Here is a 22,477-nt window from a genome sequence, read left to right as displayed (position 1 = left end):
GATTTAACAAGCTCATCATCATGCTGCTACCATCCATTTATTTCTCCATGGATTGGATAAGAACTGGTGTGTTTCTGAAAGCTGTATGTTTTTTTTTAATTCGCTACTCAACATAGTGAGGCTATGACTTGAAAAAGAAGTTTAGAACTTGCAGAAAATTTGTGCAATCATCAGTGTAAGTCAACTTTACAAATAAGAATGCTGGGAAATACAGAAATACAATCTTTTTTAGCAGTGTTAACATAAACCCATGGCACATGGTATCTCTTTTTATGTCTAGGCTCTTAAATGTCCAGCCTTCTTAAAAGTATGTACATGTATTGTAGCAGGGTTGGAACTTGAACTTGTAGTTATTTTAATTGCCATTTCCTAACTTAATTTTGGTGTAGTTCTCTAGTAATACCTGGTGTTACTGCACTACTTTGTAGTGTCTTTTTAAGTTCTGTAGTTCTGCATCTTGGTACATTGAGAATTTTTGAAACTTTTAGCACCACTGCATTGAGAAAAACAACAATTAATTTTTCTGCCATATTAAATAGGTCTGTTAATGCATATACAAGATTGTATGTAGTTATTTCAATAACAGTTCCTAAGCCATGTGTATACTTTCTCTTTTAACCACTTAAATTGTGGGGGAGCTGATCTGAGTTGTCTGTGCCATGGGTTAATGTCTGGATTTTTCTTTTCGAGATAATTAACTTAGAAATATACTTAAAGTTTAGAAATCTCAAATTTGCAGAGCAGTTGTTTGATGTTTTTTTAAGTTCTGTTTCGTAGGAAGCTATAGACAGGCTCTAATAAAACTGTTAATTCTAAGCTGAAACTTTAGCTGTAGTATGTACTAATTAAAAATTGTAAGTCTCTCAAAAAGCTACAATGTTACATTGTCACAATCCAGATGTTCCTGAGAGAATTGTATAGATTGGTCCTTTACTCTAGCAGGCATCTGGCAGGTAGTGTATATTCATTTTTGCACCCACAGCACCACTGGGACCACCCACCCGCTTCTTGCTCTCCAGTGTCAATACCAGTTCTGTGTATGATGGCTCTTCTTCAAACCTAAGCCATTATTTCTTTATTGCCATTATGCCTGCTGGCTGCTTTTCTTCTGGATGTTTAACTGCTTGCCACTGTATGTATGCGTAGAGTCTTGTAGTGGTATGTGCTTCATAAATTGATTAAGAATTCCCTCTAATCCCCCACAAGTTGCGAGTAATAAATACTAATGGAACATCAGAAAAGCTGAATGTTGTACTAGAGAATTGCATGGTTGCTTGGTTTTAATATCAATTATATTTAAACAGACATGCTGAAGAATTTGGTGAACAGAAAGATGCTTTACATGGAAGGCAGCATGAAAGATGGGTGGCAAAAGAAATCAAAATAGAGAATAAACAAAAGGACAGACGGAATAAAAGTTTAAATAGTAAAACTGAAGTGAAGCTGTAAAACTTACCTGACTGCAAAATAACATGATGAGTAGCTAATAAAAAGAGTTAGTGAAAGGCATTTAAATAGGTGGTTGGATTTCACCTGCTGGTGTAGAAAGGGCTTTTTGTTCCTGCCTGTGTATCATTTTGGAGGGAGCCTGAAGTAACAGGTATAATGTAACTGAAATAGAAACAAATGGTTCTGCTAAAAAAAAAAAAAAAAAAACAAAAAAACCAGCAACCAGAGGTGTGTTTGTAGTGGAAGAAAAAAAAATCAGCTGTGGTCTAAGTGTAAAACACTAAAGCTAAAGATAATTTTGGATCTTTCCTGCTTTTATAAAGGTGAACAAAATATGTATATGATCTAACTGAAATACTAAACCAAAACCAGATATTGGCAGCAAAAGCTAGAGTCCAGAGTTGCAGGGGCAGCTGTAGAAAATGGGGAAAACATGCAGGCCTCTAGCTTTTGGCCTGAGGGGAGGGAATGGGAGCAAACATTAGATATTTCTGTTACTCTGTGATTTATGGATATCATAGTTTAACCCCAGCTGGCAACTAAACACCAAACAGCTACTCTCTCACCTACCCACACAGTGGGATGTGGAAGAGAATTGGAGGAGTAAAAGTGAGAAAACTTGTGGGTTGAGATAAAGATAATTTAATAGGTAAAGCAAAAGCCGTGCATGAAGCAAAGTGAAACAAGGAATTCATTCACCACTTCTCATGGACAGGCACATGTTCTGTCCTCCCCAGAAAAGCAGGGCTCCATCATATATAACAGTGACTTAGGAAGACAAGTGCCATAACTGTGAACATTCCCCTTTTTCCGTCTTGCCCCAGCTTTATACACTGAGAATGATGCTTTATAATATGGGATGTCAGCTGGGGTCAGCTGTCCCAGCTGTGAACCCTCCTCACTCCCTGTGCACCCCCAGCCTCCTTCCTTGTGGGCTGAAGAGCAGAAAAGGCCTTGACTGTGTGAAGGCTGTAACACAAACAGCAATAACAAAAACATCCCTGTGTTAACACAAATGCAAAACACAGCCCCACACTAGCTACTATGAAGAAAATTAACTCTATTCCGGTCAAAACCAGTACAGTGGGGAGTATTGACATCAAGGCAAAGTAAGCATGCAGATATTATAGGATGGAGCTTTTATGTAAATCTATGTTTGATCTCTTTGTATTGAGATCCACAAAATTCTACCTTTATGAAACTCAGTAACTTGTGATTTTATTGAAATGAAAATTCCAGAGTAGCACTAACTTTAATTTGAAGAGAGTAACAAATTCAGATTCCCATTGCAAATAATTTATTCAAGTGTTAATTGTTCTCATTATCGTGCATGCTTGTGTTCCTCCTCTAATTTGAATTTGTGGGCCTTCAGTTTCTATTAGTGGGGATTTTATATGCATTCTTTCAGTTCAAAGATCTTTATGTATTCTTTCTGTGCTATGAGAAAACTTAGTTTCTTCCAGTATCTATATTGATAGGCTTGATTAATTTTGAATTCTTTTTATTGTCTATTCACAAAGCATTTTTTTTTATGTTCATGATGTCTTTGTGGCTCTTTACTACTTCTGGAACACTTTTGAAGAATATTGAATAATTGGAGAACTGGGTTTAAGTTTGGAAGATGTGTGAAGTGCTTTGTGCAGATAAACAGACACTCTTCCAGGGACCCTTCATGAGCCATAACTGTCATTCTTTTTGTAATACATGGGAGCATGTGTACATTTGTACATCAGTTGTGACTGCTTTAGTCACTTTAGTTTGGCGTTTTCCAGGACAGAACCCAATTCTTTTGGTTTTCTAACTCATGTGATTTTGATTTGTTGTTACTAGTTGAATTGCTTGGTTTACCAGGCAGTGGGAAAGAAAATCATATGGAGGCCTTATTAGTGTTTGGCTGGGGCTGTTTTTTTGGCTCCATTAGGATTTATATGATCAGGTTGTATTAATGGCTGTTTTATTTTACTTGTAGAATCAGTAATAATTTTGCCTACTAATTAGATGAAGAAAATGTATCTTTTTATGGTTTGTGCATTGGTAACAGCATACAGGCAAGAAAAGTAAATTGTACTTCCACCTTTATGAAGAAATATAGGCTCGAACATGCCTATTACATTACTTTTTTTTTTTTTGTGCATATGACAATTAAGATTGAATTTAGGGGCTTGGTGAGCATTCTCCAGGACATTTGACTCAATCTAAAGTTCTAAAAGGCCCACTCTCCTATGAGGTGTCAGTTTCTTACTGTATAGGTGATTGTTTCATTTCGGTACTCAAAGTCATTCTGAAAATATGTAAAATTAATTTTTGGAGCATTCAGAGGAACTCTTCAGAAGACCTTCAAAAGCTGTCTTTAGTGGTATATTCCTGAGAGAGATGGTTATGTTTAATTAAGCAACTAAAATTCTGGTACTGAAAGGTAAGGTAGATCATGGTACTTCATTGTACAGTGGACTACCCCTATTTTCATCATAGATCAAAAAGAGAATATTAAATTTGGATCAAAGATTACTTTGGTAGATACTTAAAATTCCCTTGTAAAGGAAACTTAAATTATTACAAGTGTCACTCTTTCAATAAGTCAATCAGCAGTTATAGTTTAAATATGGAAAGTGTTCATCCTCTAGGGGATCTTCCTAGGCCTCAGATACTGTGTGTCAGCTGCCAGATTGCAACACTCTCACAGGAGGTGACCATCAAGTAACCCAAGGATATTTGATGGTCACCTTCTCCAAACCCTAGCAGATTTAGGGAAACCATGTAGGTAACAATGTTTAAAATAATGATTCCAACCTGGAAGTTATTTGCCTTTTTTGGTTGCTGAAAAATAAGTACTTACAATCTCCAGGGTGTGGCTTTAGGTTCTGTGTGTTGAAGTTGGGGACCTCTTCTTGCCTCATGCTTGTAGACTTTCAAGGTTTAAGTAAATGTGCCCAGACCTTTCATCAGACTATGCAACCAAGTTGCTTTTATCCCTTTTGATGCTTCTGAACTTGCTTTCTGACATCTTGGTCTTTCACTCATTGTTTAACTCCTTGAGCTGATAGGAATATTCTTTTAAGAAAATACCTGTGCCATCTTGGAGAAATAGATGTTGTTCCAAATCACTGTGTAAACATTATTTATCCTGTTCCTTTTGATGAGGGCTAGTTTAAGTCACAAAGTTCTTCAGATACATGGTTTGAAGACATGTCTTCATGTCTTGCTAACTGTAGTAGGTGTAGTTGCAGCCCTAGTTGATTCTACGTCTAGTAAATAGTCTCTAGGCCAACACAGATGTGTCAGTCTCAAAGAGTCTGGCACCCATCTTGGGTTTTTTGGACATACTCCATAGGCACAAACTTCCTTTCATATCTGCAGCTGCTCAGTTTGTCTGTAAAAGCCTAAACTGTAAGCCATGCTGATCGTAACAGTGAGGACCAGAGAAATTTGTTTGAGTAATATGAATAATTATCTGCTCTGGGGCTGCTGTTTCTGTCTTCTATAAGGTAAGTTACAAACAGAGGAAGTTTTTTTGTAGAGAAATTTTTGTGACAGAAAAGCCATTGATTTAGACCAATTTACAATTCATAATACTGTTTTCCAGGATCTTAGTCTATTCATCAGTGTGGTTTTCCTTTCCTAATCAAGTAGTGTCTTTTGACTCTCTTAACAAGATTGGAGGTTCTTGTGCATTGTTTGTATCAAACAGTCAAAATGTCCTTTGAAATATATTCAGAATAAATCTTTGATGGCATTCTCCTTCACCACCCACCTTGTGTTCCAACGTGCTGGTCTCTTTGCCAGCAGACACTACTCTGCTGATGCATGAATGAGTAAGGTTTTAGAAAAATTAATTCTTTCATCTGTGCTAGGGAATCCTTGCCAATCATATTCTGTCCCACAGGAGTGGCAGCAAGGATAGGTGGGAAAGGTAGGATGAGAAGGAGATAAAAGAGAAAAATGATTCATTAAGGTTTTTTGCATCTAGACTGCTGAAAAGGAGCATGAGAATTTTAGACCACAGTACAGTAAGTCTAGGTTTAAGGTATCGTACAACAAATCAGAAATGCTGAAACTACCTGACTGAGAGCTCTGACCCATGACAAATTCAGGTTGTAGGTACATGTTTCACACCAAAACTTAAATGAGTTAACTTCAGCTCAGTGAGATTTGTAGCAGTTCAGACCCTGCCTCCCATCACAGAACTGCTGTAGATAATATGTTCAGTGGTGTGGTAAATGAGACTAACAGAGTTGGATCTGGATCAGGCCTTGGCACAAGCTTGTCTTGACTATGACTGTAGCTGCCAACTTAAAGTATATTTTTTAACATTCCAAAATCTAGTGGTGTTTGAATCCAGCACCAGCATTTCATGTGCTCCTTCACTGTTGTCAATCACATTCATGACTTTTCCCATATGAAACAGGCTCAGGAAAACTTTGGGTTACTGAGGTTGATGGCAGCCTGGTGTTCCAGCATGCTTCCATTTGAATGGAAGACTACTGCAATAAGTTTTTGTCAGTCTGGTGGTGTAGGACCAAGTCTAGGTAGGGAGTCCTTGGTCAGGCATGCTCCAGAACATGTGCTAATACTTGCAGTAGTCATAATGCAGGTTTCCCAACCAATGAGGCTTTAGAGATTATACCACTGTCCTCTGACCAGTGTACTAAAAGTTACTTGGGCAAAGTGCTAGAAGCAGTGTTAGAATAAGCATCTGTTTCCTCAAAACTAAAGCTTGCCTGAAAGCAAGTGGAAGTTTTCAGGTCTTAATCAGAATGTCATAAGCAGAGTAGTGTTTTACAGCTTCTTAGTTTTGCATCAACATCTTTGGTTGTTGCCTTTCTGTACAGCTGATGGTCACAAACGTTAAATGGAAAGTCTTTACCCGGTTCTGTAATGCTGACACATGAGGAACATTTCCAACTGACTTTTAATCATTGTTCTGTGCTCCTGGCATTGACTCAGTTAAACTTGACAATTTACACCCATGAAACATAAGTACTGGAGAATCTGTTTTGGTTTGGAGATTTTTGGTAGCCTATTTCTTTTTTACTTTCCTTGTGTCAACTGCACTTGTGTTACAATGAGGACACTCAAATATTGCTGATGTTAAAATCAACAGATGACACTTTGCCTATCTCAGTGAATGATAAAACTAGTAAGCATCATTCTGAAACTAAGACAAATTTTGTTATGGGCAGAGAATGGCAAATTGTAGTAGATTGGCAAAACTGGGCAGCTTTTCTGACAAACTTTAGAAAATCATGAGCCTTGCTAAGATCTTACTGTAATACTCTTGTGATATATTGGACTGAAGCACAAAAGAAGGTGCAGTAAAGAAATGTTATTTTCTAAATACTTAAAGCTGTCTGATGTGCTCTCTTAGTATTTGCACCAGATTGTTATGTCTGCGGGTGTTGCAGAGAGCTGTGGTTGTGCCATCAATAGCTTTGTGCACCTTCATTCTGTGTGAGGCTTTTGCTGCATGGCAACCTGCAAATGTGGGGTTTCATCTGGGTTATCAGAGGAATAAACTTCTCAGGATACTGTACCGAGGTCTGTCTTCATAGCTACTGCTTTAAAGAGAAAGTAAGATGACTTTTTATTTACTAATATTAACATTGCAATTTTTATTAAAACTTTATATTAGCAGAAAGCAAATGCTGTTTGTCATCTGATTCTCCTTCAGAGACCTTTTTTCTTTTCTGGCTTTCTCCAGTGCTCATAGAAGCTTGGGCGGGAGAGAGAATGGGGTGAATTGAGTGTTGAGGATTATGTTTGGAAATATTTTATCCATTAACTTTAGTTTAGAGTAGATAATAGCAGTAGGTAAGAGACTAACTGGTTCCTTTTCAGCCATGGAAGTAATCAGCTGGGGTGGTCCCAGGGCGCTCTGGGCACGAGTATTGCTGAGTGATCATTGGCTGCCACCTGCGTGACAAAGTAAAGGACCAACCCTTCAATTTATACCAGTGGAGCCAGATCACGGGAAACAATTGACAGGTAAAATATACTTTTGAAAATTTAAGGGAGAGGAGAGAGGACACATGAAAAAATGGAGCAAAGAAGCTAAAAGATTTGCAATAGATAGTAAAGATTGCTCCTGTGAAACTTTATGTATCTATAGCTTACTTCTTTTTGGGGAGAGGCACACAACAAAGTTCAGGTTACTTTGTTGCTCCCCTGGCAACAGAGCCTTGCTAAGAAACAATGTTCACTGAGTTATAGCAGCAGCACATCTACCAGAATTGTATTGTAGTTAGAAATTACAATTCATATTTATGCACACACTTCTAGATCTTTGAATGCTTGTTGACTTGACATTGGGTGCTTTGCACTGGTCCAAGAGATGGGTATGGCTTTTGATTTTTTAGAAAGACTAAAAATAAGTTGCTGAATTTTCAAGTTTACCAGTTGATTGTACTGTAGCGAGTTACTGTAGAAGTTAAAATGCCATGCAAAAAATGAATGTAAGTCTTAATCTCACTGATAAAGGAATGCTTAGCATCAATATTTTTCTTCTTTTTATTTTTTTTTTTTTATTTAGAGAATTGGCTGAAAATAATTTTAAGAACGTTTAACTATGTTATTTTTACTTATTTAGAATTGTTAAGCTTATGCTTAGCCCAGCGTGATAGAGGACTGGTTCGACAGCTCGGTTTTGATCAGTGACTCAAAATTGTGATCACCCTGATGTCACCGAATGGCCACAGCTTGTAAAAGGTAAGCATAAAGCATATCAGGTTGTTTGTCAGGAGTTTTTCTACTATAATGTTTATTTTAAGGTATTTAATTTGTATGGCCTGAAGTTAGTTTTATAAATAATATTAAGTTGCATTGTTTATTTAAGATAAGTCAGCTGGCAGAGCTGACTTACACTCTTGCTGACAGTGATTTCAAAGCTCGCTTAGTTTGTCCTTGCCTGCTTTTTAAAATATAAGCAAGCGCTGTATTGCTCCATGATATCCCTCTTAAGAACAATACTATCACTTAAAAGTCCCTGGTAGTTTTTGCTGTCGCACTGAATTTCTGTGTAAATTGTTTAGCATATTTGTCCAAGCATGTGTTCAGTTTTTGTTTTGAAGTATTTATCCAGGAGGCTTGATGATGTTAAAGTGTGTGCAAGCTTGCATACCATTACTTTCCTCATCTAGAGAGGTACACTGGAGGTAAAAGGAGTGGCTTGTAGAATGGAGAAGTTGCTCCCTCTGTTATTGGAAATGAGGCACCATTTGAATTTGCGAGCTCATACTGCACTATTCAGATTAGTTGGTGTCTTGTGATCAGTATCTACAATCTAATTGAAAGCTGAAATTTTTAAGAGCATTTGCTCTGAGATTTTCTCTGAACAGAACTCTTGTTTCAGATTTTAAGCATGATGAAAGGACGTCTTGCCGTACTATATAGTTGTTTTTCAATACTGTTGCCTGCTCACAGGAAATAACAAGGTATCTTGTTTGTAAACAATTGGGTATTGCAAAATAAATAGTTTCTCAGCAAACAAGTACAATTCCTGTAATTAGATTGATCTTCCACTTCATTTTACTGAGTATTGAAAGCTCATTTTATTAGGTGCTTGTGTTGTCATTTGAAACCTTTTAAAATGGAGTTAATGTCCATTAATAACTCTACAGATCATAATTGTAGTAGGTCTGTTCATGTTTTAGACAACAGTAACCTGAAGAAATTCTCACCCTGTGTTCTGCAGAACCACTTACCTTAGAGGACCAAACCTTTTTTGACCCAGCTAGATGGTATTTTTTCTTATATTGTTTATCTTATAGATGCAACCTTTTTTTTTTTTTCAGTAACATATACCGAAGTGTATTGTCTTTTTACAGTCATCCTAATAATATTCTCACACACAGTGAGGATAGGAAAAGATTTTGGATATACTGCTAGCTTTTTTCATGTCTGTACTGCAGATCACCAGGCTGCTTTTTTTACATGCAGAGTTTAGATGCCAGTCTGCTCTTTTTCTGTAATTCTTCATGCTGCTGTTTATTTTAAAGGCTGAAAAGCTTTAAGTATACTTGATGTTTTTCTTTTAACACCACTATTTCCTTTGCATTTTCATAGCAACTAAAAGCACTACTTTCCCAAAGCCTCAATGTGTTGTATGTCCCAATACTAGAATGAAGAAAGTGAAGCCTTAAGTGTCCAGACATTTTGCTACCATTTTCTGAAGTCCTGAAAGTAAATAGAGGAGCTAACCAGTATGAGTATAAACATGTGTCTTTCTAGTATTCCAGCTCCTAACACTTAAATGCTCAGGTGAATAAGTAGGGAAAAAAAATTGAGATGCTTTTCACTAAGCATTTAGAGGCTTGCTTTGGTCACTGGAATTAAAAGGAAGTTCTTGTTTGTTTTGCTGCTGAGCATTATTTTTGTCAGCAACTGCCTTGTCAATACTGAATTTAATAAGTAAGGGAGATGTAATTTGGAGATAATAAATAGAGGCCAAATTTTGAGATTGGGCAGTTTTTATGTTATTTTCCAGTTAAAGGTTAGTTACATTTTAAGCTAATGTGAGCTGGATAGGAAGTTCAGAATTCTGTCTCTAGTGTGTGTTAAATTTTGTAAGTTAGTGAAATACAAACAAATAATTTACTGTGTTCTGCATCATCTGTCACCACAAAGTATCCAGCTAATTTGGGAATTATAATTTGTCTACCAGAAATGCCCTCTAGGCACTGGGTCTGTTTAGTAGAATCCAAAAAGTTATTAAGATCTGGTACTTCAGAAAAGGAACTAAAATTTTAGTAGAGAGTTTGGAGAGCAGTCCAGACTTTAATAGGAGAGACCATGCAGTAAAATAGCACAATGAAACAGGAAAAAAGGAATGTAGCAGGCTACATGTGGAGATTTCCAATAGCATTTAGAATATTATAGATAGTTATATAATAAATAGAGAAATTTAGAAATTTCATTCCTGTAAATATTGATTGAATTTTTTTTCCCTGTAAAGCTGTGGGAAAGTCTGCTTGGCTGTCCTAACTGAAGTCTCTCAGCAGACTCTGGTGAAACCTAAAAAGTTAGTTCTGTTTGCAGATTTTAGCTCACTTCTGTTTTTAAAGAGCTGTCATGAAAGACATTTTTGTTCATCTAAGCTGCAGAGTTTTATTCTAACAGCTGTGTTTTGTTTCCACTCCTTGCAAAGAATTTCCAGCATGGCAGTTCTGGTCAACTGTAGCAAAGGTTGTTCCCAAGCAAAGGTTCCATAAAGGCTGATTTCAAGGCATTCTAAGATTATGGGAATCAAAACTGATGCATTTGTACTGCCTTGTCTTCTGGCTTCTCTGGCTACAAACTCACTGGCTAGGGGGAAGTTCTACCTCAAAGAGAGAAAAAAAACACTGTCTGAAAAAAAGTTAACAGTTGAATCAGTGCTGTGTTACGGAAGATGGGAAGAAGGAGGAGCTAAATAACTATAATTTAATCTGCTTTAAGTTATTATGGAGCTATACCCCTTGAATTAGTCTGTAAATTAAGTCAATGGGGTCACCAAGCTAAACATGGGTGCTGCTTGTGCTAGGCAATAACACTTAATTCTGAATATTACTGGCTGATCTCTTGGCTGGATTGAAGAAAACAGAAAGCTGTCTGTGAGGTTAGCTCCATGAATTCAGGAGCATCCATGACGAGGGATGCGAGATTTGTTTTGATATCCTTTTGGACCCTGTTTCTGAGCTGCTATTCCTAGAATCCAGCTCTATGGAGGACGTGTTGGTTGCAGTTGCTCACTGATGATCTTTGAGTACACGTTTTGGTTACAGAAGTGGTTATGAAGAATTAGCCCAGAACTGGAGCACTGTGCAGCCTGAATGCGGAAGTACTGCCAGCAGCTCTCTTCCCTAATGGCTCCTGTTGCGTAAGCGTGGGGAAAAAGTGCTCTCCTTGTTAGGGAAATTTGGCTTAATTGTATTGTCATGTTTTATGTGAAAAACTGTATTCTAGAGTTTGATAAGTTAAATCTGCAAATATCAAAAAGTTGATGCTTTTAGTGGCAATAATACACCCATCACATTCCATCTTTCATAATTTCATATTGTAATGACTTAAAAGAACAAGCAGTGCTTAAGGTTTTCTGTCTGGTTTTGCAGATCACCAGGAGAACCACACTCTGAGAACATTGAAACTAGCCGAATGTAAGTAAATGAGTGGATGAGTTTGGTTTGTTTTGATAAAAATGTTCTGAACATATATAACAGTAACTCTTGCATCTGCTTAATAAAAAGAAGACAGAAGCTGAGTAGAACTGTGAAATTGCCTTAGAAAATTTCAAGTTAATATTTTGCAGCTTTTGCAGTTCTAAGCCTCTGTGGAAACTGGGTTTGTTGGTTTTTTTTAGGGTGAATGAGTTGGAGGGAAAGTTCAGAGGTTTAATTTAATGTGAACCAGTAGATGGTAGCATAATACAATGTCAGAAATTTTACAGCCTATATTCAAACTTGACAGAAGGGATGTAATTTCTACCTGTCATTCACTAACATCTTGCATGGGTTTGAAGACACTTCAGTACTAAGGCACAATACCTGCTGGTATCTCTTGTGGCAGATGGATTGTTGAACTAAGAAAAAGAAATTGTGACTTAATTTAGTGAAGTTATATGTCAGTTACTTCTAGAAAGAGAAAACTAGCTCTCTTTCACTAACATCTTGGTGACAGGTCTGAACCTTTTTGTCTGTTGTCATTGGATTAGAAGCCAAGATGAACTAAAATCAAGATTGTGGTGGACTGAAACGTCCATTTGAATTCAAAATTCAAAGGAATTACAGGAATTCAGAGGACCATTTAAAAACAAAAAAAGTTTTTTGAGGCTATATTCTTCTGTGAGTTAGCAAACAAAGTTTTTTCTAGCTATTCAAACTGTCCTGTCATAGAACTCAAACAGGGAAGCCACAAACTGCTCTTCTGGATTACAGCACAAGTTCCAAAATAATAGAGGGACTGTAGCCCAATAGTTGGTGTGCTGTCTGAGTCTTCAAAGGATCTGGGTTCATTTTTCTTCTGCCATGAACTTCTTCTCTGACCTTAAACTGTCTCCTTGACGCCTTTCCCCCAAGCGGTCTAGCATTGTACATGCCGTGGGCTGGATGCCATTTTCAGGATGTTTTGCAGGCTAGTGACATAGTGTGAATTGCTCAAGGACTTCTCTGCTGTAGCTGCCCGACTTAAGGAGGAGCAAAACTGCAGTGAGCCCCCCCCCATATGTTGGACTGCGTACCTAAAAAATGAGGAGGAGGAAACAGTGAGGGCTTTTCTGATGTGTTTTTAGCAGTTCACTGCAGTGAAGCCTTTTCTTGCACTGGAAGAAGCAGTTCTCCTGGTATGACAGATTTATTTTCCATCACTCATACCATCTGCTACAGAAGTGCTGTCCAGCTGCTTTCTTAGAAATGCAGTGAAGGTTGCAGGGCCCCTGGCCTGAAAGGTGACTCTGCCTCTTGGTGCCTGGTCTCTGCGTGTTGCTGCATTAGAGGTCGCAGGGTAAAAGCCCTGCCATGGTCTCTTTTTCCTGCTCCAGTAGTAGCCCATGCTGCATTGTGGTTTATTGTTCCTGCAGTGAGTTGAGTTGTGTTCTTTAGTTTCCCTGGCCTAGCCAAATAGAGGAACTCAGGCTGCAGGCTGGCTGTAGTCCACTCTGGATGTTACCAGTTGAATTAATCGTTTTTATGCATTTTAAGCAAAGATGTATCAGCAGTACTCACCTAGACTGGTGTGAAACAAAGACTTTAAGAACCTAGCAAAATCAGATGGAAAAGGCAGTAAAGCTTTTTTTCTTCTAGAAGTTTGACAATTCTTTTGTGTGTGTGAACTATTATCCTTAAAACCGAACATTAAAAAAATTACAGTAGTAAGCTTTTCTGTGTTATAGCTGAATACTTTTTCTTTTTGATATAGACCATTGATCAGAATGGCTCTGACTTCATAAATTTTAGCTATCTGTCTAAAATAAATGTGAGCCAGTCAAGCTGTAAGAATTCACATATTTGATGAGAGTTATACAGTATATTTGCAAAACTAAATGTTTTTTTAAAACGTATCACAATGTAATGTGTACTACATCTGTTACAGAGAATTTTTGCAATCCTGCATAGCTGCTCTTGCCACATAGGGTGGAATGGCAGGTTGAGTGGTATAGTTGTGACCTGCTGTGTTGCTAAAATAGTAACTGTGTTATTTACATGCCTAAAATTCATTAGTAAATGCAGGACTAAAGCAAGTAATGTTTTGTTTGCACAATGAATGGTTGGTTTTGCTCTGGTTGGCTGATAGAATTGCTTTATTTATTTCCGTGTTTTGAATTGCTAAGCTTCATACCAAGAGCATAGTCATATATGTTTCACATGTGAGAATGAAAAGAAATTGAAAAAAAATATTCAGATTCTTACACAGCAAGATCTTCCATATGTATGTCTTGCTTATCCCAGGCTTTTCAAATTCTGGGTCTCCATGTGATGAACATCTTGGTGCTAGCTCAAAGTTAGGAGGCTTTTTATCTTAGAATTGTTAAGGTCAGCATTTTCTGTCTTCTCCTGTCATACATCTCCATTGACTTTCCCCTTTGATTAGTATAACCTTCTTAAAACCTCTTTAGCACTAAATCACATAATTTGATTGTTTAACCATAACTTCTTATATGTTCATGTGTTTTCACTCTCTATTTTTTTAAACTTTTTTTTATCAAGGCAAAGGTATGGCTGTCTTCATACGGCTTTCTGTGCATTCATCTTTCCTTGTCTTTGCTTTTGAGGATGAGATTCTTTGCAATTTTGAAGCCCTTCTCTGTTTTTGTAATATGACTGTAGCAAGGCAATTTTTCCAGGACGAGATTGTGAGGTAGATGCTGTGTTCCTCACTCCCTTTCCCTGTCTTCCTGCATTGCTCCATGTAACCAGGACAGACCTTCTGTTCTCAGGGTTGTCCTTTCTGAGGAAATGCCTCGGCATGCTTTTGTCAGCACATGATGTTCCCAGAGGCACACTGGATCTAGAATACACAGTGGGAAGGGAGGTCCCTTTAGTTAAACCAGTATGGTCCAAGCAGAGCTCACAATCCACCCCTGCTATTGGGGTCCACCGCACTGGAAAGAATGGAGTTTGGAAAATTTGAGCTCCATGCACTTGCACATTTGCCAGATGCATGTTTGCTGTGCTGCCAGAGGCTGTGGCAGGTAAAAGGTGTTCCAGCACTGCTGGAACGAAGGGCTGGGCTCCAACTGTGGGTGGACTGTTTGGCAGTTTGGTGTGCAGGGTTCTTCAAAAGGCTGTGTGTGGGCAGTGCTATTACTGGAATCCTGTCTTTTCTAGCACTGCTCTTCTTACTCTAACTAAACAGAAGCAAGAAAAACCAGCATGCAAGGTTTGAAGCCAAAGCTTGCACAAAGCAGTATTTAACTTCACAAAGATGACCATCTGCAACACTTCCTATAACAGTTTTTGATATGCTGGTCATCTTGTTTTCAAAGTGTAGTATAACTGCTGTAGATGTGTCTCTTTATGCATCTGCAAACACATCTATTGAAAGTTGTTTTGATATTAGTACAAAAAAAACTTTTCTGAGTTTCTATGCATATTAATGCTTTTTTTTCCCCCTATTAAGAAAATTGTTTATGAACATTTTGGAACTTCTAAGATTCTAATAGCCGTTGTAAAACAGGCTGTTGTAGATTTCCATTTAATAAAATTAGCCATATTGGAGCAATCATAGAATCATCAAGGCTGGAAAAGAACTTCAAGATCATGGAGTCCAATCCTTGACCAGTCACCACCTTATCAGTTAGACCATTGCACTATGTTCCATGTCCAGTCATTTCTTGAACAATTCCAGGCAGGGATGGTGACTCCACCACCTCTGTGGGCTGCCCATTCCAAAGCTCGACAGCCCTTTCAGTGAAGAAATTTTTTCTGATGTCCAACCTGAACTTCCCCTGATACAGTTTGATACCATTTTCCTCTTGTCCTGTCACTGGTTGCCTGGGAAAAGAGACCATCCCTCACCTGGCTACAGCCTCCTTTCAGGTGGTTGTAGGGAGTGATTAAGTCACTATGCACCCTCCTTTTGTCCAGGCTAAACACCCCTAGCTCCCTCAGCTGGTCTTCCTAAGACTTTTGCTCCAGACTCCTCACCAGCTCCATTGCCCTATTCTGGACACACTCCAGCACCTCAGTTACTTCCTTGCAGTGAGTGGCCCAAAACTGGAGATGGGATTCAAGGTCCAAGAACAGGGAGATCACAGCCTTTTCCTGCTGGCTGTTGCTGATACAGGCCAGGCCACCACTGGCCTTCTTGGCCACCTGGCACACACTGGCTCACGTTCAGTGGAGCAGCACTGCTAGGTTCTTTTCCACTGGGTAGCTTTCCAGCCTCTCTGCTCCAGCCTGTAGCACTGCACAGTGTTGTTGTGGCCCACATGCAGGACCTGACACTTCACCTTGTTAAACTTCATGCTGTTGGCCTTAGCCCTATCAATCCATCCTGTCCAGATCCCTTCCTTCCCTTGCAGCAGATCAACACTCCTGTCCAATGTGAGATTTATTTGTAAAAATAGTCTAACAGTTATTATGTCCTAAGCAAAAACCATTGAGAAGCGTGTTATTTCATGCTGGTATTTCCAGACAAGTATGAAACAGCCATTTGTATTTCTAAAATATAGGTAGACTTAGAAGCAAAAATGATGCAGTTATGCAAATATTTTAAACTTTAGGCACGTTTGAATGTAAATATAAACTTCAAGCTAAATGCTTTGTAGGTGAAATTTACATTATTACATGCTTCAAATATTTCAAAAATTTCTTTAATGTTTAAACTCCTGCTTTTCTCTGTGGCAAGAGATTCCTTTACATGGTATTTCTTTTGTATTTAGTTTAAAGTATTTGAGAAATGCAAATTACATTCTGTTTCGTAGGAACTTTTGAACCAGTACACTCAATCCTTGTTTTTTTGTAGGTTTTAGACATTCAAAAATTACTACAGCAGCCCAGTTCACCTTTGGCTTGGTCATACATGTTTCTTGGATTTTGGCACCATTTAAATCACAAATGCAAAGTACTAACTATCTGGCTTTTTATTACCTAAAGAACATATGGAAAGCCTAAAAGCAATTATTTTTTCTGTAACTACTACAAACTAATGAATGCTAATTTCATTTTAAACAGAAAAGTGTGCTTGTGAAACTGTTGGACTTCAAGAAAGGAAGTTGGGTGTCTATTTTAGGTGCCTCTGCTCCTCTCTGAAGCATTTCTTGAGGAGGTTATACAAGGCCCACTGAGTGGGAAGTTAGCTTTCAGTCATAAGAATATGCCTGTGAAATGTTTACAACTTCAGCCACACCAGTGCAGTTTCGTAGTCGGATGTGCAGCAGCAATGAGTATTTGGAAATGTATATGCAAGTCAGTCACTACAGCCTGAGCTAGAGTAGTAACTGTGTGCTCATGGGCAGTGAAGTTTCTTCACTAGAGTTTTCTAAGGGACCAGTTGCTCTTGACCTGATCCCTTTATAGGAGCCTACAGAGAGCTGCAGTCTTCACGGGTGTAGCATGAGCTAAGAATAGAGAGTGGTTTTATGTTACTTTGCTTGATGAACCCGTTCTAATGCCTCAGGCCAAGAACTTTAGTTTTCAGCATACTAAATGAGCAGGGGAATGTAGAAAGAGTTTCACTTTTGGACAATACAGAGAGTTGTCTGAATTCGTTTGCTGAATAATGTAGAAATAGAAAATGTGGGCTTTTGGCAATGAACACTGATAATACCTGAAGTACACCAGTTAGAATGTGGTATGGAAAGTCTGAAAATCTCACACTGACTTACTCAGAGCTGCATTTTCTGTAAGTCCATTTATTGATGAACCTCAGTAAGGGTAGCTCTTGTGGAAGGCTTGGTAAATTCTACATTCTGAGATCTGTATCCTCACTTAAATTTATTTATTTACCTAAATCATTTGTCTGAAGTAACATGAAAAGTCTGTGGAGTAGCTGCCAGGGAGAGAGGGGCAGGATCCAGCTTGGATCCCTGTGAGTTGATGGGGGCTTTCGGAACTTATACAAGAATACTCAAAGAGATGGCTGATGTCATCGCAAGGCTTCTCTCAAGGATTTTTCAATGATCTTGGGAATCTGGAGCCATCTCTGTCAACTGGACACTGGCTGATGTTGGCCCAATATTCAAGAAGGGCTGGAAGAATGACCCTCCAAACTACAGGACTGTCAATCTCATGTCAGTGCCTGGTAAAATTATGGACAAGATTATTCTGGGAGTTATTGGAAAAGACCTGAAGGACATCACAGATATCAGTCATAGCCACTGTTGGTTCATGTCAAACCTAATTCCTTTTTATGACAAGGTAACCCATCTAGTTGATCAAGGGAAGCCAGTTTATGTAATCTTTTTGGGTTTCCTTAAAGCTTCAATACTGTCTCTCACAATATCCTTCTGGATAAAATGTCCAGAATACAGCTGGATAAATACATCATGTGAGGGGTGAGCAGCTGGCTCACAGGTCAGGCACATGTGGTTTCAGTAAATGGAGTGACATCAGACTGGTGACCTGTCACTAGTGCAGTTCCACAGGGCCCCATCCTTGGCCCTCCTCAACATCTTCATAAATGACTTGAATGCAGGTCTCGAAGGTATACAGAGTAGGTTTGCCAGGGATACTAAATTGGGAGGTGCTGTTGACTCCCTGGAAGGCAGCCAGGTTGTGCAGAGAGACCTCATCAAATTAGAGGGTTGTGTAATCACCAGACACATGAAGTTCAGCAAATACAAGTGCTCCTGGGACCTGCATCACAGAAAGGCCCCCAGGGGATCCTGGTCAGTGGCAAGTTGAACATGAATCAGCAGTGCCCTGGCAGCCAGGATGGCCAGCCTGGGGTGCATCAGGCACAGCATGGCCAGCCAGGCATGGGAGGGGACTGTCCTGCTCTGCTCTGCACTGGGGCAGCCTCACCTTGAATGAAGATTGTGTGCGTTTTTGGATATTGCAATATGATAAAGATACAAAGCTGTTGGAGAGCATATGAAGGAGGGGTACAGAGATGGTGAAGGGCCTTGAGGAGAAGCCATATGAGGAGTGTCTGACTCCACTTGGGCTGTTCAGCCTGGAGAGTGACACTGAGGGGAGACCTCATCATGGTCTACAGCTTCCTGAAGAGGGGAAGCAGGGGGCAGACGCTGATCTCTGTGGTGACAGGACCTGAGGGAATGGCATGAAACTGTGTCAGGGAAGGTTTAGGTTGGATATCAAGAAAAGTTCTTCACCCAGAGGGTGGTTGGGCACTGGCACAGGCTCCCCAGGGAAGTGGTCACGGTGCAGGCCTGGGTTCAAGAATTATTTGTTAGGCTCATGGTGTGATTCTTGATGATGGTTCGGTGCAGGGCCAGAACTTGAACTTCGGTGATCCTTGTGGGTCACTTCCAACTAAGGATATTCTATGAAATTCTAATACTGCTGTATTCTTGTGTGTACACCATATTGTTTGCTTCCATACTGATTAAAAAAAAATTAAAAATACAACCTTCAGTCAGACCTCCTGCCTCTATTAGAGTTTCAGAGAACTTGAGTCAGTGAGTCTCCAGCCACAATTTAAAATAGATATGTTGGTAGAAACAGCCTTATTGTAGGCATGGCAAAGTTTGAGAAGTAATTGGTAGCTAAAAACTAAAAGCAAAGAAAAATTGAGTCCTTCAGAAGTTAACTGTTAGAGACAAGTCTAAGCTTAGCTTTATTTACTGGCATCTCAGACATCTCAGACCTGGTTAAAGCGAAGTGTTGTTTAAGATGATAAAATGTGTTGTTAATGTATCAGTGTTTATACATTGATCTAACAGTTTAAACTAGAGTGTGAGCTAGAAAGGTGTGCAAGTTGGTGACCACAGCTCAGGTGTAAAAATTCAGCTTTTCCATATATAAATGCTTAACCTGTTTACAATTTACAATATTTCACACTAAATCTAAAGGTCTGGAATGGTTGATGGTCAGGAATGATCAAAGCACGAAATTGTGCGTTCAGAAACAGTTGTCTCTGAAATAACTTGCTGTTCCAAGTTGCATTAAAATGCTGTTGCTTTGAGGGGATTTGGGTGGTTTTTCTTAAAGCCTCTATACTAATAGCTGAGGTATGAAAGACAAGATTAAAAAAACCCCATTATTTTTAGATGTACATGGAGAGAGGCAGATTTTCGTAAGTCTACATACAAAAATATGAGAGATCAGAACACTTCCCTTAGATTAGAATATATTTATTCCCTGTTACACAGTAATGGTTTTAATGGTATTGCGCATGCTGCTTTTTCTTTCCACATCCATCTCAAAGTGCCATGGAAACCTCAGTTTGTTTTTTGTTTGTTTTCTTTTCTTTGGAACGTACTGGGACATTTGAAAGCTCAGGTAGACATCAACGTAATTGTTTTCCTTGTAGGATGTATTTTCTTCTCTGGGATCATGAGATCTTGAAGGGTGAAAAGAAAGAAGCAGAGGTCTTACTGCTGAGTAATACAGACCTCAGCAGTCAGTCTCAGAACATTTTCCCTTTTCACGTAACTGCATTGAAACTGCTATTTAACCAGCCATTATTAACAGCGAGGTGCAGCGAGTGCTGAGTAGTGCTGATGGGTCTAGCACTTAAGTTCTGAAGTACTTGTTCTTTGCAGAATCTGTGCATACATCTACATCAGGAAAGACAATTTTAAGTTAATATCATAGTTTGTGATGTTCTAATCTTTGTAGTATGGTATCACTAAAGTTCTGTAAAAAGCCTGTATGTTAAACCTAGTCAGAATATTTGAAATCTTCTGTTGTTGGTAGTTTTCATTAATAACTTACTATTTTAAATGCAGTCAAAGTTTGGGAGTTTCTTTCTGAAATGTGGTCAAACATGGTGCTCTTGGTGCTGCATGTAGCTGCTTCTGTCCTGGTTACCTGCAGCTTTTCAGTGATTTCTTTACTATTTGCATGCTTCTCTGGAAGTCTGTGACCTTATTAATGAGGCAGTTGCATTCTCTTTTCTGCATATATATAGCACTGAGCACTAGACTGGTATAGCGATACAGTTGTGATTTTTTAGAATACATACTTGGCACCTGTAATGGCAGGAGAAACAGAAGGATTTCGCAGATAGCACTTTCTGGTTTTTTATTTTATTTTATTTTATTTTATTTAGACAACCATATAATTTACTTAGGCTGAGGAGAAATAGATCCAGCTTTGAGCCCATCTGTAATTGTGTTTTAGCATCACTTTAATTAATCAAGGAATATTTTTTGTACAGATTTAAATATACTAAATATGATAATTTAGTCATATGAAATCTTGTTAAAATGGGTAAAATAGTATAATATTGATAGTATTGCTAAATAAATGTCTGAATTGTGTGTGTTTCATGTCTCTTTCATCTGTCAGTGGCTACCATGCCTCAGTACTATATATTAGATTCAGCACCTGTACAACATCCAGTTTTGTTTCAGTTGCAGCCTTGTTTTGCATCCAAATTGCTCTCTTTTTTAGCGACAGTTGAGATTGTTCAGAACTGTACAACACTGTCTCCACTGTAGCACTACCATGTAAAGCTGAAAACTGCATAAACAGGATTTATCTTTTACTTACATAGAACCCACAAATTAAATTATATGTTAAATATATTTGCATTTGTCAATATGAGAATCCTGCATTTAAAAACATTTTCTGTTGCATTCTCTCTGACAGAAATCTTGTGTTTCAGTGCCTGACTAATCTCTGCCTTGCTGATGCTATTGAATGAGCTTTGTATGTGAAAGCTCCACTAATCCTTGTACTTACTGTTTGAATGTTTGCTACAGGAAGCGAGCAGCTGCAAAGCATCTAATAGAGCGCTACTACCACCAGTTAACCGAGGGCTGTGGAAATGAAGCCTGCACGAATGAATTTTGTGCTTCCTGTCCAACTTTTCTCCGTATGGATAACAATGCAGCAGCCATTAAGGCCCTCGAGCTTTATAAGATTAATGCAAAACTCTGTGATCCTCATCCCTCCAAGAAAGGAACGAGCTCAGCTTACCTAGAAAACAATTCCAAAGGTGCCCATAACAATTCCTGCACTGACAGAAAAATGAACAAGAAGGAAATGCAAGGCCCAAGAGATGACTTTAAAGGTAAGATGTTTACAGTTTTCCTAAAATCAAACACGTTTCATATGCACAAGTACAAGCCAACATAATTCACTCTGGTGGTATTCTGCTGACTTCAGTAAAATACAGTATTAGACAATTGAGTATTTTAGTATGTATTCAGAAAAATTGATGGATTAGTGCTGAACACTGATTTTCCAAATCTGAATTTTGACCGTATCTCTGTTAAAATCAACATGCATTTGATGTCTTACAAGAATAATGATTTTTGCAAATATGGAAAAGCTTTAAGTGCTGTTGTATGACTGTTTTAGTTTCACTAGTTTTGCAATTATTCTGCAGTTAATAAATTATAAAAGTTATACTTTAATTTCAGATTCTATGGTAAGAAACTTAACAGATGAAAAAAATGATACAGTGATTGATAGGCAATACATTCACCAAGCTTAAAAATGTTTGAGCACAGTTATTTTTAAGCCAGTGTAAAATGAAATGCTGTTCTATATGTATGTTTTCTAACTTCTGTTTAGCTTTTCAACAGTTTGTAATAGTAAATACATACAAATGGAATAATGTTAGTTGTCACCTTAACCTGTGATGCAACCATGTCCAGAAATCATGCCAAATGGTTTTTAAAGCCATTAACATTTGAGCAGACCACCTTTAAGTGTTATGGCAAAAAGTGGTATAAACACAAGTCCAGATGCATTTATTTTAGCTAAAGAAGGTGAAATTGTTTACAGGAAAAATTTAAAAATCCCTACAGAACTAGCAATAAAACATAATACTGTGTTATAAGCAATCCAAGATATTCCAGCATCAGTTTCTTCTTTATCTGATGCAAGGATAAATTTGTACCCAAATTACTTATGATCTGAATAAGCAGAGAGGCAAACACTCTCTGAAGAGTAGGAAGGGGAAAGGGAAGGAAATGTAGTATTAG

The 22,477-nt window shown here is 38.3% G+C and overlaps 1 protein-coding gene across 7 annotated transcripts in view; it reads left to right on the top strand.

The window, feature by feature from the left end:
* UBE3A (ubiquitin protein ligase E3A) overlaps positions 1-22,477 on the top strand; it is a 50,475-nt gene that overhangs the window by 7,186 nt on the left and 20,812 nt on the right. For 3 of the 7 annotated variants that reach the window (XM_064408142.1, XM_064408140.1, XM_064408141.1), the window contains 4 exons: positions 7,285-7,431; positions 8,033-8,151; positions 11,532-11,576; positions 21,248-21,558. In XM_064408142.1, the coding sequence (XP_064264212.1) occupies positions 8,132-8,151; positions 11,532-11,576; positions 21,248-21,558 (376 nt within the window). In that variant the 5' untranslated portion in view covers positions 7,285-7,431; positions 8,033-8,131. Of the gene's footprint in view, positions 1-7,284; positions 7,432-8,032; positions 8,152-8,794; positions 8,877-11,531; positions 11,577-21,247; positions 21,559-22,477 lie in introns of those variants that run through there. The other 4 variants (XM_064408144.1, XM_064408143.1, XM_064408145.1 and 1 more) reach the window with 3 other exon arrangements.

The sequence above is a fragment of the Passer domesticus genome, chromosome 2, assembly GCF_036417665.1.
Source record: "Passer domesticus isolate bPasDom1 chromosome 2, bPasDom1.hap1, whole genome shotgun sequence".
Lineage (NCBI taxonomy): Eukaryota > Metazoa > Chordata > Aves > Passeriformes > Passeridae > Passer > Passer domesticus.
The sequence above is the reverse complement of the archived record's forward strand: the minus strand, read 5'-3'. Positions and strand labels throughout refer to the sequence as shown.